Source organism: Plecotus auritus (assembly GCF_963455305.1).
Source record: "Plecotus auritus genome assembly, chromosome: 5".
NCBI classification, from domain to species: Eukaryota; Metazoa; Chordata; class Mammalia; order Chiroptera; family Vespertilionidae; genus Plecotus; species Plecotus auritus.
Window position 1 is genome coordinate 42,529,159 of NC_137776.1, and position 12,529 is coordinate 42,541,687.

General features: G+C 39.4%; 1 protein-coding gene across 2 annotated transcripts in view; it reads left to right on the plus strand.

Moving 5' to 3' along the window:
* The window catches only part of CCDC141 (coiled-coil domain containing 141), a 182,894-nt gene that overhangs the window by 90,668 nt on the left and 79,697 nt on the right, over positions 1-12,529 (plus strand). For both annotated transcript variants that reach the window (XM_080669118.1, XM_080669119.1), the window contains exon 7: positions 3,885-4,079. In XM_080669118.1, the coding sequence (XP_080525244.1) occupies positions 3,885-4,079 (195 nt within the window). The remainder of the gene's footprint in view (positions 1-3,884; positions 4,080-12,529) is intronic.

Sequence of the window (12,529 nt, forward strand, 5' to 3'; positions counted from 1 at the left end):
TTAAGATGACTCTGGAAAGTTTTATCTTAAAAAAGTGTCCCCTAAGAAAAACGACTGGAGAAATACATCATCAAAATGGTATAGAAATGCATCAGAAACTGCCTATCGATTGCCCAAAGAAAACAGAACCAATTTTTCTTAGAAGATTGAAGAGAAATATAGAATAGACCCAGCTTCATTTAATACCCACAGAGTTCATGTGGAAATGGAATTAAGAAGACTGGGGATGGTGAATAAGAAAAGAGAAGGAGCACAAAATGGTCCTTTACTGTGTCCCTGGAAGGTCACAGCCCACTTTTTATAGCACAACGTGAAGCACCAGGTTACAGTGGGGTTTCAGATGTGGCTCTCCTCCAAAAGTCTCTCTAATATTGTTTGCAAAATGTATGCTACAGGCAGGTTTATGACACTGTTAGAGAACAGATAGTCTCTTCTGATGCATAGCAAAGAGTTTTATTATTTTGGTACAGTTGCTAAGCAAAATGAAGCTTGAATTTGAGCTGTTAATTCTCAATTATATCTATAATAGCATTGCATTTATTTAGAAGCAAAGAGGTTTCTGATTTCAAATCGGAAAATCCCAGGGCCATATACGACTTGGATCATTTTCATGGCCTTATCCAAACCTTCTGGAAGTTTCACCTCTATAATTTTAAGCTAATATGTTTAATCTTTCTGTGGTTTAAAAAAACACACTGTATGTAACCTCTATAAAGAGCTAAGGCAGGATACTGGTTGAGAGAGCAGATTCTAGGGTCAAATCTCCTGAGTTTGAGTTGTGACTCTGTCACTTACTGTCATTGAGACCTTGGGCAAGTTCCGCCTCAGTTACCCCATCAGTAAAATGAAGATAATGCTAGATCCTACCTTGTAAGGGTGTGGTGAAGATTACATGAGATAATGCATGTAAATCATGTGGCACAGTGCTGGCATTTAGAAAGGAAAATCAACCCTTACTGTTTGGCAGACAGTTAAGCCAACACCCTAGAGCTTAGTGTTGTCCAGGCTGAGCGTATTTCTCCGCATCCTAATTTTGTCTCCATTCGCCTTCCCCCTAGCTTTCCCAGCCTCCCCCAGTGTTTCTGTATTTCTTATGTGGTAGTCCTCTAATGAGCACAGAAGGTTCTGGTCAATGTGGAACTTTTTAAAAAGAATTACCTGCTTTATTCTGTTATCACACATTAAGCACCTCTTCACCTGAGTTCATTGGGGATTAATGCCCACAAGTCTGAACTGACAGAAAAGGAGAGAATGGACACAAAAGCCAGGAAATGGACTGATTGAGGAGTTGGAGGAATAGGGACAAAACAAAGGAAACGGAAAGACTTGTGAAAGAGGTGATCCGGTAGGTGATCCAGCTGCTCTTCGCCACAAGAACAATGTGTTTCCCAATACTGTTCCCACTGCAGCACTGGCCCCCCGAGATGATTAGCAAATAAATGGTTTGTTGGTCAAAAAAATGTGTTCAAAGTATTTCATACCACGTTTCCCTCCAGGAGTCTCAGTGTACATGAACATGTTAAAGATTCTGAGAAGTACTGCAGTAAAGAAACCTGCTTTGTTTTGTTTATTTTGATTACTACTGATTAATACCATTTGGAGACTCTTCCCACTGTTGTTATTTTATAACTGGAAACAAGAATACCCATAAGTAAAGAACAAATGTCAGGGTACTCATGAACCTTGATAACACTGATGAGAAGAAAAGTGGGACTAACTAACATTTAATTGGGCCTATTATGTGTGCCAGGAGTGTGCTAACTGCTTGGGAAATATTTGCTCTTTCTCAGAAAAGTTAAGGTAATGATTTTAAGTTGGCGGGATATTTGCAAAGTTCTTTATGAAAGAACGTCATGGCACATACTAGCTGTCCTTCAGTGGGGACAAAATAACTTTAACTAAGGATCTTGAGAACTCACACAGCCTCTCTTCATGCCTAAGAGTATTGCTTTTGTACTCACTAAGAACCTGGGAGATTTTGGAGTTTCTCTATCCTCACTTCCCTGGAATATAGCACTATATACACACCTGTGGACTAGTCCTGATTCTGCTTCTTGTTGTATATGTAACCTTGAGCAACATACTCCTCTGAGCCTATGTAAATACTGGAAAAATAATAACATCTAACTGAAGTTTGTGAGGTTTATACATACAAGGCACAGGTTTATAACAAATACTAAAAAAATGCCAATCCCTTAATCTACTGTCCTTACTCTTTTTTTATGTCAATTAATTCTTTTTAAAAAATTTTTTAAATTTATTTTTTTATTGATTTCAGAAAGAGGAAGGGAGGGGAAGAGATAGAAACATCAATGATGAAAGAGAAACATTGATTGGCTGCCTCCAGCATACCCCCTATCGGGGATCAAGCCCACAACCGGGGCATGTGCCTTAACTGGGAATCAAACTGGTAACCTCTTGGTGCATGGGTCCATGCTCAACCACTGAGCCACACTGGCTGGGTTCTACTGTCCTTACTTTTGTATCCATTGATCAAAATATCATTCTCTTGCACAAATACTGGAATAGGTTCTTTGGAGTCCATAAAATCATATGTACTCTTTCTACTTTTAAGACCCACTAATTGTCATTTAATTATTACCAGATTGTCTCTGTGTATATGTTTGTAGGACCAACATATATATATTACAGATATATATATATATATATATATATATATATATATATATATATATATTTAGCAATGTAAGTATATATAAAAATTAGATAAAATAGCAATTTATGTATTTATTGTTAAAGGAAAGAGCTATGTTTTATACTTTATTTATATTCCCCAAGACATCTCTTCTAGACTAGTGCCAGGTACATAGTATTTGGTATGTCTTGTGAAATGAATGAATCGAACTAGTAGTGGTAAATTGCAGTAAAATTATACTTATTTTATCCAATATAATATAATAAACGTAACTTAATAATAGAATATTTTGCACTAGGGAACAAGCCAGGATGGAGTCAGACTGCCATTTTGAAATTTGGTGCTAAATTTCAGATGCTTTACAAACAACCTATGTTAGCACTGGATCTCAGCTAAGATGGAAGGCAGAAAATTCACAGATGAGAATGGATCTGGCTTCAGTTCTTGGCAAGAAATTTGAATCTCCCTTCAAATAAATTGACTGTTAATGTGTTCGGTTGACACCAACTCCTGTTTTCTTTCTTCTCTCCTTACTGTTTTTATCTTCATGCAACAGAACCTAAAAAGCTGCCTCTTTTCATTTTCTGAAATGTGTATATGTCATTAAGAGTGAAGCATTGAGAGGTGAAACAGGCCAGGAAGGAGGGGGTACTGCACAATTACAACGATTAATTTTGTGGAGAATAACAGCTGTTAATGTCAGTTTTAAGTGTAGGCAGATGCAAAAACAACAGCCATAAAAAATGAGATGTCCCTTCCTTTCTTGTACATATTTGCCCACATTGGCAGTGAGACTGAACCGTGGGAGACTTTTTTATATTTAAATGAGTAAAAGGTCAAAATGAGTTAGAAATTGAGAATTGCTGTTGACTCCATTTCGGTGTGTTTTCCGGTCACATTAACGGGGATGGGAGTGACCCGTGTTAAGAGCAACCAGACACTCCATCAGTCACACATCCCAAATGACCTGCCCCCTTCTACTAGCACCTCCTCTCCCTTTTTAGCCTCTTTTCTGTGTTATCTCTCTCTCTCTCAATCTCTCTCTCTCTCTCTTTTAAATCTACACGTTGATACTCGTAGCTGAAATGTAGCATTTACTCCTTCTTGATTTGAAAGTATAATGACAAAGTTATGATATGTTCAACACATCTAAATGCTCTCTGACTCTTGCCGGGGATGGTAAAGGGTAGGGAGTGTGAAATGGACTGAAGACAGTGATCTCTCGTAGGAATGGCATGCTGCTGTTGAGAAGCTGAAGAGCGAGGCACTTGAGATTCTGCTGTCCGAGGACCACGTGGAGAAAGAACACCTACAGCTGTCCAACCAGAAGCTGAATCGGCTCCAAGAGGAATTTGGTCAGCTCATGGCGGAGAGGAAAACCTGGTTAAAAAAGGCGAATGGTTTCTTTAACAGCGCCAACGAGGTCAGTGTGCGATCAAGGTGGTCATTTTAGGTAAATGGGGCAGTTCAGTAAGAGACCCATTACTTCAATGGGCTGGAGCACATCACAGAAACGGAGATTTCATGAAGAGCTGCAAAACTGACGACAGCAAAGAAGAGCTTTTAAATTATAGTCTTATCAGGGCCATTATCTGGTTCTCAAAACTAAGAGATTCAATGCTTTGACATGTAAAAAGTCACTTTTAAAAAATTCCTCATAGGACTTTATAAAGCTGTCGTTGGTCTGTTTGGGGGTAGGGGAGATAATTGTGCCCACCACTGTAGTGCTTCTCATGGAGGAAGGGAATTATTATAAAATATTCCAAGGTTAAAAAAAAACAAACCACAAAAAATATCTTGAAGCTTTTACTCAAAGGTCTCTCTCTCTCTCTCTCTCTCTCTCTCTCGCTCTCGCTCTCGCTCTCGCTCTCGCTCTCACTCTTAAATCTTCTTTCCGTTATCAGGTTAAAAAATATGAATAGTGCAAACCTTCTACACACAAATCCTAAATCTAGAAACAAAGATTTGACTTGACCTGCATGCCTGGGTCTTGGTTTTTGAAGTCAGCTGAAGGGAGCTCTCTTTGGGCGTCTCCAGGTCTTCTTGATGGAGAAGTGCTCTGCTTCTCCTGGCTGATTCATTTACTGTTGATTATGGTGGGTGGCTCCTGCTATATGGTGATGTCTACTTGTTCACATCACTTGTATAGGGCTCAGTATCTGGGGCTGGCGACCTTATTTGAAATTTTTTTTCTACCAGTCCTAATTTGAATATACCCCTTCAAACTGCCTTATTGGAATTTTTTGATACCTTAAGTATCACTGAATTTTTAAAAACTGGACAATGTGGCAGGAAATGAATGGGGAGCCCTTAGAAGCTCTGTACAGTGTGATTTAAAGTCACAACATCAATGCTCTGAATATAATATCCAGGTATATATCAACATAGTTACTTAATTGTGAACTCTTTTACTAATAGGAAACATTTTGAAAAGGATGAATAATAAAATTCCAAAATGGAGGTGCTGGAGTTACAGTTAAAGAGATATTTATTGCCAAATTATTTGTTGCTTGGGCTTGGGATGTGTTTGTTGTAAGAGAAGAAACAAATGGCATATTACTGGAGTCACTGAGCTAACTAAACAGATGGTAGGTGCTAAGTTTCTGTTCAGCAGCCCTGATTCTGAAGAAGAGACTTTTTTTGTGTTGTTGTTGTTGTGAATCCTCACTTGAGGATATTTTTCCATTGATTCTTTTTTTATTTTTTAAAAATAAATCTTTATTGTTCAGATTATTACAGATGTTCCTCTTTTTCCCCCCATAGCTCCCCTCCACCCACTTCACCCCCCCACCCCATGCCCTTACCCCCCGCCACTGTCCTCATCCATAGGTGTAAGATTTTTATCCAGTCTCTTCCCACACCCCTCACACTCCCTTCCCCCCTGAGAATTGTCAGTCCACTCCCTTTCTATGCCCCTGATTCTATTATATTCACCAGTCCATTCTGTTCTTCAGATTTTTTATTCACTTGATTTTTAGATTCACTTGTTGATAGATATGTATTTGTTGTCACTTTGTTGTTCATAATTTTTATCTTTACCTTTTTCTTCTTCTTTCTCTTCTTAAAGAATACCCTTCAGCATTTCATATAATCCTGGTTTGGTGGTGATGAACTCCTTTAGCTTTTTCTTGTCTGTGAAGCTCTTTATGTGACTTTCAATTCTAAATGATAGCTTTGCTGGATAGAGTAATCTTGGTTGTAGGTTCTTGCTGTTCATCACTTTGAATATTTCTTGCCACTCCCTTCTGGCCTGCATAGTTTCTGTTGAGAAATCAGCTGACATTCGTAAGGGTGCTCCCTTGTAGGTAACTACCTGTTTTTCTCTTGCTGCTTTCAAGATTCTCTCTTTGTCTTTTGCCCTTGGCATTTTAATTATGATGTGTCTTGGTGTGGTCCTCTTTGGGTTCCTCTTGTTTGGGGTTTTCTGCACTTCCTGGACTTGTAAATCTATTTCTTTCACTAGGTAGGGAAAGTTTTATGTCATTATTTCTTCTAATAGGTTTTCAATATTTTGCTCTCTCTCTTCTTCTGGCACCCCCATAATTCTGATGTTGGTACGCTTGAAGTTGTCCCAGAGGCTCCTTACACTATCTTCATATTTTTGGATTCTTTTTTCTTTTTGTTTTTCTGGTTGGGTATTTTTTGCTTCCTCATATTTCAAATCTTTGATTTGATTCTTGGGATCCTCTAGTCTACTGTTGAATTTCTGTATATTATTCTTTATTTTAGACAGTGTATGCTTAATTTCTGACTGGTCCTTTTCCATTTTTTTGGCATTCTCATTAAGATCCTTGAAGGTCTCACTAAGTTTCTCGGAGGTTTCTAGAAAATTCTTGAGTAACCTTATAACTGTGGTTTTGAACTCTATATCCAGTAGTTTGCTTTCTTCCATTTCTTTCATTTGTGACATGTTTCTTTGTCTCCACATTTTTGCTGCTTCCCTGTGTTGATGGAGTGGCTTTGTGTGATAGGTGACCTATAGGGCCCAGTGGCTCAGCCTCCCCAATCACCTGAGGTGAACACTCTTGGTGCACCCCTTTGTGGGATGGGTACATAGTCTTGTTGTGGTTAAGCCTTGATTGCTGTTGGAACACTAGGAGAAATTGACCTCCAGGCCAATTGGCTGTGAGGACCCGCTGTGTCTATAATGGAAGAACTGCTGTGCTGGAGACACCCTTATGGGGCAGGACTTGCTTCAGTGGGGCTTTGGTGCTCACTGAGTCTGCCTCTTGAGTGTGTCACTTATGGATGTGAGGAGTTGAAATCTGGTATCGTCTCAAGGTACACTGGTTCCTGAATCTCCAAGGAGTGCAAGTCAGCTACTGCCTGAGGCCACCCAGCAGGAGCTACAGCGAGATCTGCAGATTTCTCCTCTTTTTCTCCTCTTTGTTTGAGGTTTGGAAGTTTTGGAGCTGTCTAACCCAGCTGCAGTTTGTTAGGTTAAGCTGCGAAAGGGCAGGCCATTCATATGCAAAAGCCACTGTGCACAGTTTGGGTGGGTTTGTAAATTGGGTGTGGCGGGGTCTCAGGGAATCACTGGGGCATGGCAACCAGCGTTGGCTGCCAGTCAGCCATCTCTGCGTCTCTGTGTTTCCATGTCTCCGTGTTTCTGTGTCCCCGTGCCCTGCGTCCCGTGCCCCAGCGCATTAAACAATGATTGCTGCACGCACCTCTGCGAGAAAGCCACCCTCACTTTACAACCTGTTGCCAGACAATCCAGCTTCTCCCTGTAGGAGTCTGGGTTCCCAGAGTCTTGCTGGAAACTGGAGTTCAGAGCAGTAGGGAGCTTGTATCTCCCTTCCCGATTGAAAAAAACAGTGCACCCAGTTGCCAGCGCGATTCGCGTGCCTCCGTACCTCTGCTTTTCTGCAGCTCTGCACCTCCTACAGTCTCAATGTGCTTTTTTCTTTCCTTCTAATTGTAGAACTTCTCCTCAGCCAGCTTTCCCGTGGTTCTGGGTGATAGTCATTTTGTCTTTTAGTTGTTGTTTTGGTGTGGTTGTGAGAGGCAGCACGTACAGGTGTATACCTTATGCCGCCATCTTGGTTCTGATTCTTTTTTTAGAGTGGAAGGGAGAGACAGAGAGAGAAACATCGATATAAGAGTGTCAAATAGTTTGGTTGCCTCCCGACCAGGGCCAGGAATTGAGCCTGCAACCCAGGTACATGCCCTTGACCAGAATCGAACCCACAAACTTTCAGTCCATGGATCGATGCCCTAACCAATTAGACAAACAGATTAGGGCTGAAGAAAAGACTTCTTAACTTGCATTGCACCCTCATTCTACAAAATAAGGGGATCATCTGCCAATCAATAATTCTGTTTCTAAGGAAAACAGTTAAAGAACCTGTTGCTATGGGAAAACAATGCTTCTAGTTCAGACCTATAGTTTATAGGCTTACAAAATGGAGAGTTCTTTTTCTTCTCTCTCTTTCATTCTCTCTCTCTCTCTCTCTCTCTCTCTCTCTCTCTGGCTCTTGCTTTCTCTGCTCGTACTATTCATTACCTTTCCAGGGAAATTTTTCCACCCTAATGTTATTCCTGGGCTTGCAGAAGAAAGAAGGATATATATATATTTTGCAATAGTAATTTTTTTAAATGAAGAACTAAGTGGTTACTTTCTCCAACTCATATAGTAATTCAGCTCAGATCTCGAAAGCTCATATTTCTCAACCCTACCGACTTGATTTCTAGATCCCGTTTCATCATTTGAATGCCCCGACATTCAAATTACAAGTTCAGTTGGAAGTTATTCATACTGTGTCATTCTTTATGGTCGAGAGCACTTATAAAGGTGTAGAATTCTTTCTCCCTTTTCTAAGCATCAAGGAAATAATTTCCAGCTCCAAAGCTAAGAATTCCATGTGAAAGGTGATGGGTACTTTTACCTCAGCAAAAAATAGAAGCTGCAGTTTGGAACGGGGATGCTTAATTATGACTCTTGAAATTAATTACTTATTATATTATTAAGAAGTAATAAATGACAAATTAGCAGTGGATAAATCCATTAAATTAAAGAAGGAAACTTCTCAAAACTTGTAAATGGTATTTTTATTTCTGATTTATATTATGGAATCTCCAAATTTTACAAAATTCTCACTACTTTATCTAGTTTTTGGTATAACAATCATCTTAAAAAATCTATAAGCTAACATATTTACAATTTGTGAAATTCAATAAAATATGATTATCACTAATTGTCCACATTGATAGCAGCACCCACTCACTGCCTTTGACTACTTCTTAATCCTGCTAAGGACTGATGATTACCCAAGGCTCAAAATCAAGTCTGTTTCTTACCCAGAGCGTCCACTGCCTTTGGCTTGAGGTGTACCTGGAGTGAGCAGTAGGTGGCAATGTAAGCACACAGGATCTTGGGAGTATTGCTAAGTATGTTTTCCATAAACCAGCCGTTGGACTCAAGTGGAGATTGGGCCATAGAGCTCAAGAACCTGAGATACTTCCTTATCCTTTCATCGGCTGTATTTGCTGGACCTATTTGCTAAATCACTTAGCAACAAATACAAGTAGGGGTTGGTTGTCAATATTGGATGATAACTGATTGGAGAAGAAAGAGTTTCTCTAATTACTATTTTTTTTTTAATTTTTATAGATTTCAGAGAGGAAGGGAGAGGGAGAGAAAGATAGAAACATCAATGATGAGAGAGAATTACTGATCAGTTGGCTCCTGCACTCCCCCTACTGGGGATCGAGCCCGCCACCCCAGGAATGTACCCTTGATCAGAATCGAACCCACGACCCTTCAGGCCACAGGCTGACACTCTATCCATTGAGCCAAATCAGCTAGGGCTCTAATTACTAGATCTTGCTAAGAGTTATGAGGACATGGTCATGAAATAGGATCATAGCACCTATGATAGTAACTCATCTTGATTCCCCCATATTTTCATCTTTCATGATTATATATTGTTTATTATATTTCTAGCATGTTCACAAAAAAGAAGTGCTGGTTAATATGTGTTGATTGCCCAAATGTATTTATCATTGTTTAGAGAATGTGGTTTGAATCAAACAGAGATAAAAATGCATAATAGGTTTCAAGAGCAGAACAGTGTCTCTATTTATATAACAACGATGATTGAACCCAAAGCTGTAAAACATGGCTGATTAGTCATAAAGTTTTATGTCCCACGCTTTCCATCCTCAGGCATATGATTTCACTGGGGAAATCAATCAGAGGAGAGAGGCCAAAACCACACGGCCTGACTCTTGGGTGGCCAGCCTAACAGCAAAGGAGCAGCAGAAGCGGTGGCAGCCCGGGAACACACCAAAAGCAGTGGGAAATGTCATGGCTGTCGGGCTTCCACTGCTTCTGCAATCACCACTGGAAAGTTAATGTCTTTTAAAAAGATGATGTTACTTTTTCAAGATATTTACAGTGATGCAATGTCTACAGCAACATTATAGTTACAGATGAAAACAAAATAATTAAGCATGGAATTTAGTACATTTTTTTTTCATTTATGTATACACTATTCTACCTTTTCCAAAATAGATACATTTTAGCTCAGATGTAGGGAACTATTCATTAAAAATGGCCAGTTGTTGTGTGGAGTGAAAGAAGAAACTTGTCCAAATAAAGGACCTGCAAAATATTAGCCAGAAGGAATTTGAAGTGATATAAATGAATTCAAGAAATTAAGCTAATTGTCACTAGACATCAAGGAAGGTATCATTACTGTCAGTTTCATAATTCTTAAGCAGCCTCAGATTTCTTATTTTCAGAATAACTTCCCTTTTTCTTAGAAAAAATTAAAGCAACTTGCTTTCACTCCCTCCCTTCTTTCACATTTGCATTCTGATAATATGTTGTGTATCGGCTGTTCTCATGCATTGTATGGGTAGTTGAGCTAAAGTAACAGAAATACCATCTTTGCCTTCAAGACCCTCTGTGCCTAGTTTAAAGGAAATGCAAGGGCCAGAGTGCCATGTGCTGTGGGAAAAGCTTCAATGGAGTAAGCCCAGAGCACTAGGCCACACAGAGACAGGGCCTTCACCTGGCCCAGGGGAAACAGTGTCAAGGAGGTGATCACTGAGTTAGACTTGGAAGGCTGAGGCAAGAAGGCATTGGGGGGGGACTGCACGGTCCAAAGCCATGCCATGTATAGGGAATCTCAGGTAATTCATTTTGCCAAGAGTGTATGGTATAGCCCAGGGTGATAGGAGACCAAAGTGGTAGATGCAGGCAGGCGTCTGTCGGGAAGGGTCTTGAATAGCATGCTAAGAAGTTTCTGTCTCATGCTGGACATGTCCTTAAATAGGCAGAGATAGTAAGAATTTGAAAAAGGCGTGATGAGACAAACCTCCTCCTGTAGAAGCAAGTGATATCTTGACTTACTCTCCCTCCTACCTCCCTCTGAGAGAATGTTTTAGAAACTTTTGGTTTTATAGCTCAGGGACAAGTTTTTTAAACCACAGTAAATATTTGATAACTATGGCTAAATTATTAGCATAGAATTATTAAAGCATATCTAATAGAAACAATTATAGAAATCAAGGAATACTTTAATATCTTACCTTTCTCATGAGAGCCCACAACTCAGTCCATATTTAATAGTCTTATAATAAAGACACTTAATTTTTTAAAATTTTATCTTTTTATTTATTTTAGAGAAAGGGAGAGAGAAAGAGAGAGAGAGAGAGAGAGAGAGAGAGAGAGAGAGAGAGAGGGAGGAAGGGAGAGAGAGAAACATCGATGTGAGAGAGAAAAATTGATTGATTGCCTCCTGCATGTAACTTGACTGGGGATTGAACCTACAAACCTGGGTATGTGTACTGACTAGGAATCAAACCCGCCACCTTTTGGTGTAGAGGATGATGCTTGAACCAACAGAGCCACACTGAGGGGTAAGACACTCGATTTTATTATCACTCATTCATGAGAATCTTTCACAATAAAATTATAAACTCACTTCTAAGTCTTGAGTGTGTTAATTGGTGTCCCTTTCATGGCAATTTTCTCCCTTGTATAAAAGCCATTTTAGGTAGATTTATTTTCCTTTGCTAAAGTAAAATTCCTCAAGGGTAAGAAACATGTTCATTTCACTTCATTTTCACCAGAACACCTAGAGCAGTGCCTTACAGGTAGTGATTCTCAATAATTATTTGAATGATTAAAACAGTGAAATATTAGCAACTATAGAGTGTCAAGGCCAAGTACCTTACATTGATCATAAGAGATTATATCGATCCAAGGAAATTGGGATGAGAGCACTTTGAAAAAGGGGAGCTTAATCAGTACATGAGGAACTCAGATTTCAAGGCGACTCGTCATCACACAAATCGCTTCCTCTGAGACTCTCCATGCAGCATTAATTGCTTATTTCTTACCATTCCCTCAGTATTTCTCTGTGCTCTTTACAAAGAGATTATGTCTTAATCACTTTCGTGGGCCACCTAGTGTTCAAAGATTTGTTGAATGCATGACTGTGTGACAAATCAATTTACATTTTGAGCTTGAATTTCCTCTTTTCTGAAATAGGTCTAACAATGCTTATCTCCTTCAGGGAATATCATTCAGAAATAAAAGTTCTTATAATTGGTGATACATGTACAGAATCTTTTCAGGGCAGCACTGAAGTATAAATAAATGGAATGGTGGAGTAGTAAGTGAAAACTCAGAAATGTTTGCTAGTGTGACACTTTTCTGAAATGACAGAGTGGAGTTTGGAGCCAGGCTGCCTGGGTATGAATCTGGTCTCAGACATGGATTAGCTCTCTGGCCTTGGGCAGTTATTTAACTTCCCTGTGCATCTGGATTCTTCATCTGTAAAATAGAAATAATAATTATATGTACCTCACAGAGTCATTGTGTTGTCTGGATGAATTAATACAGGACTAGTGTGCATAGAA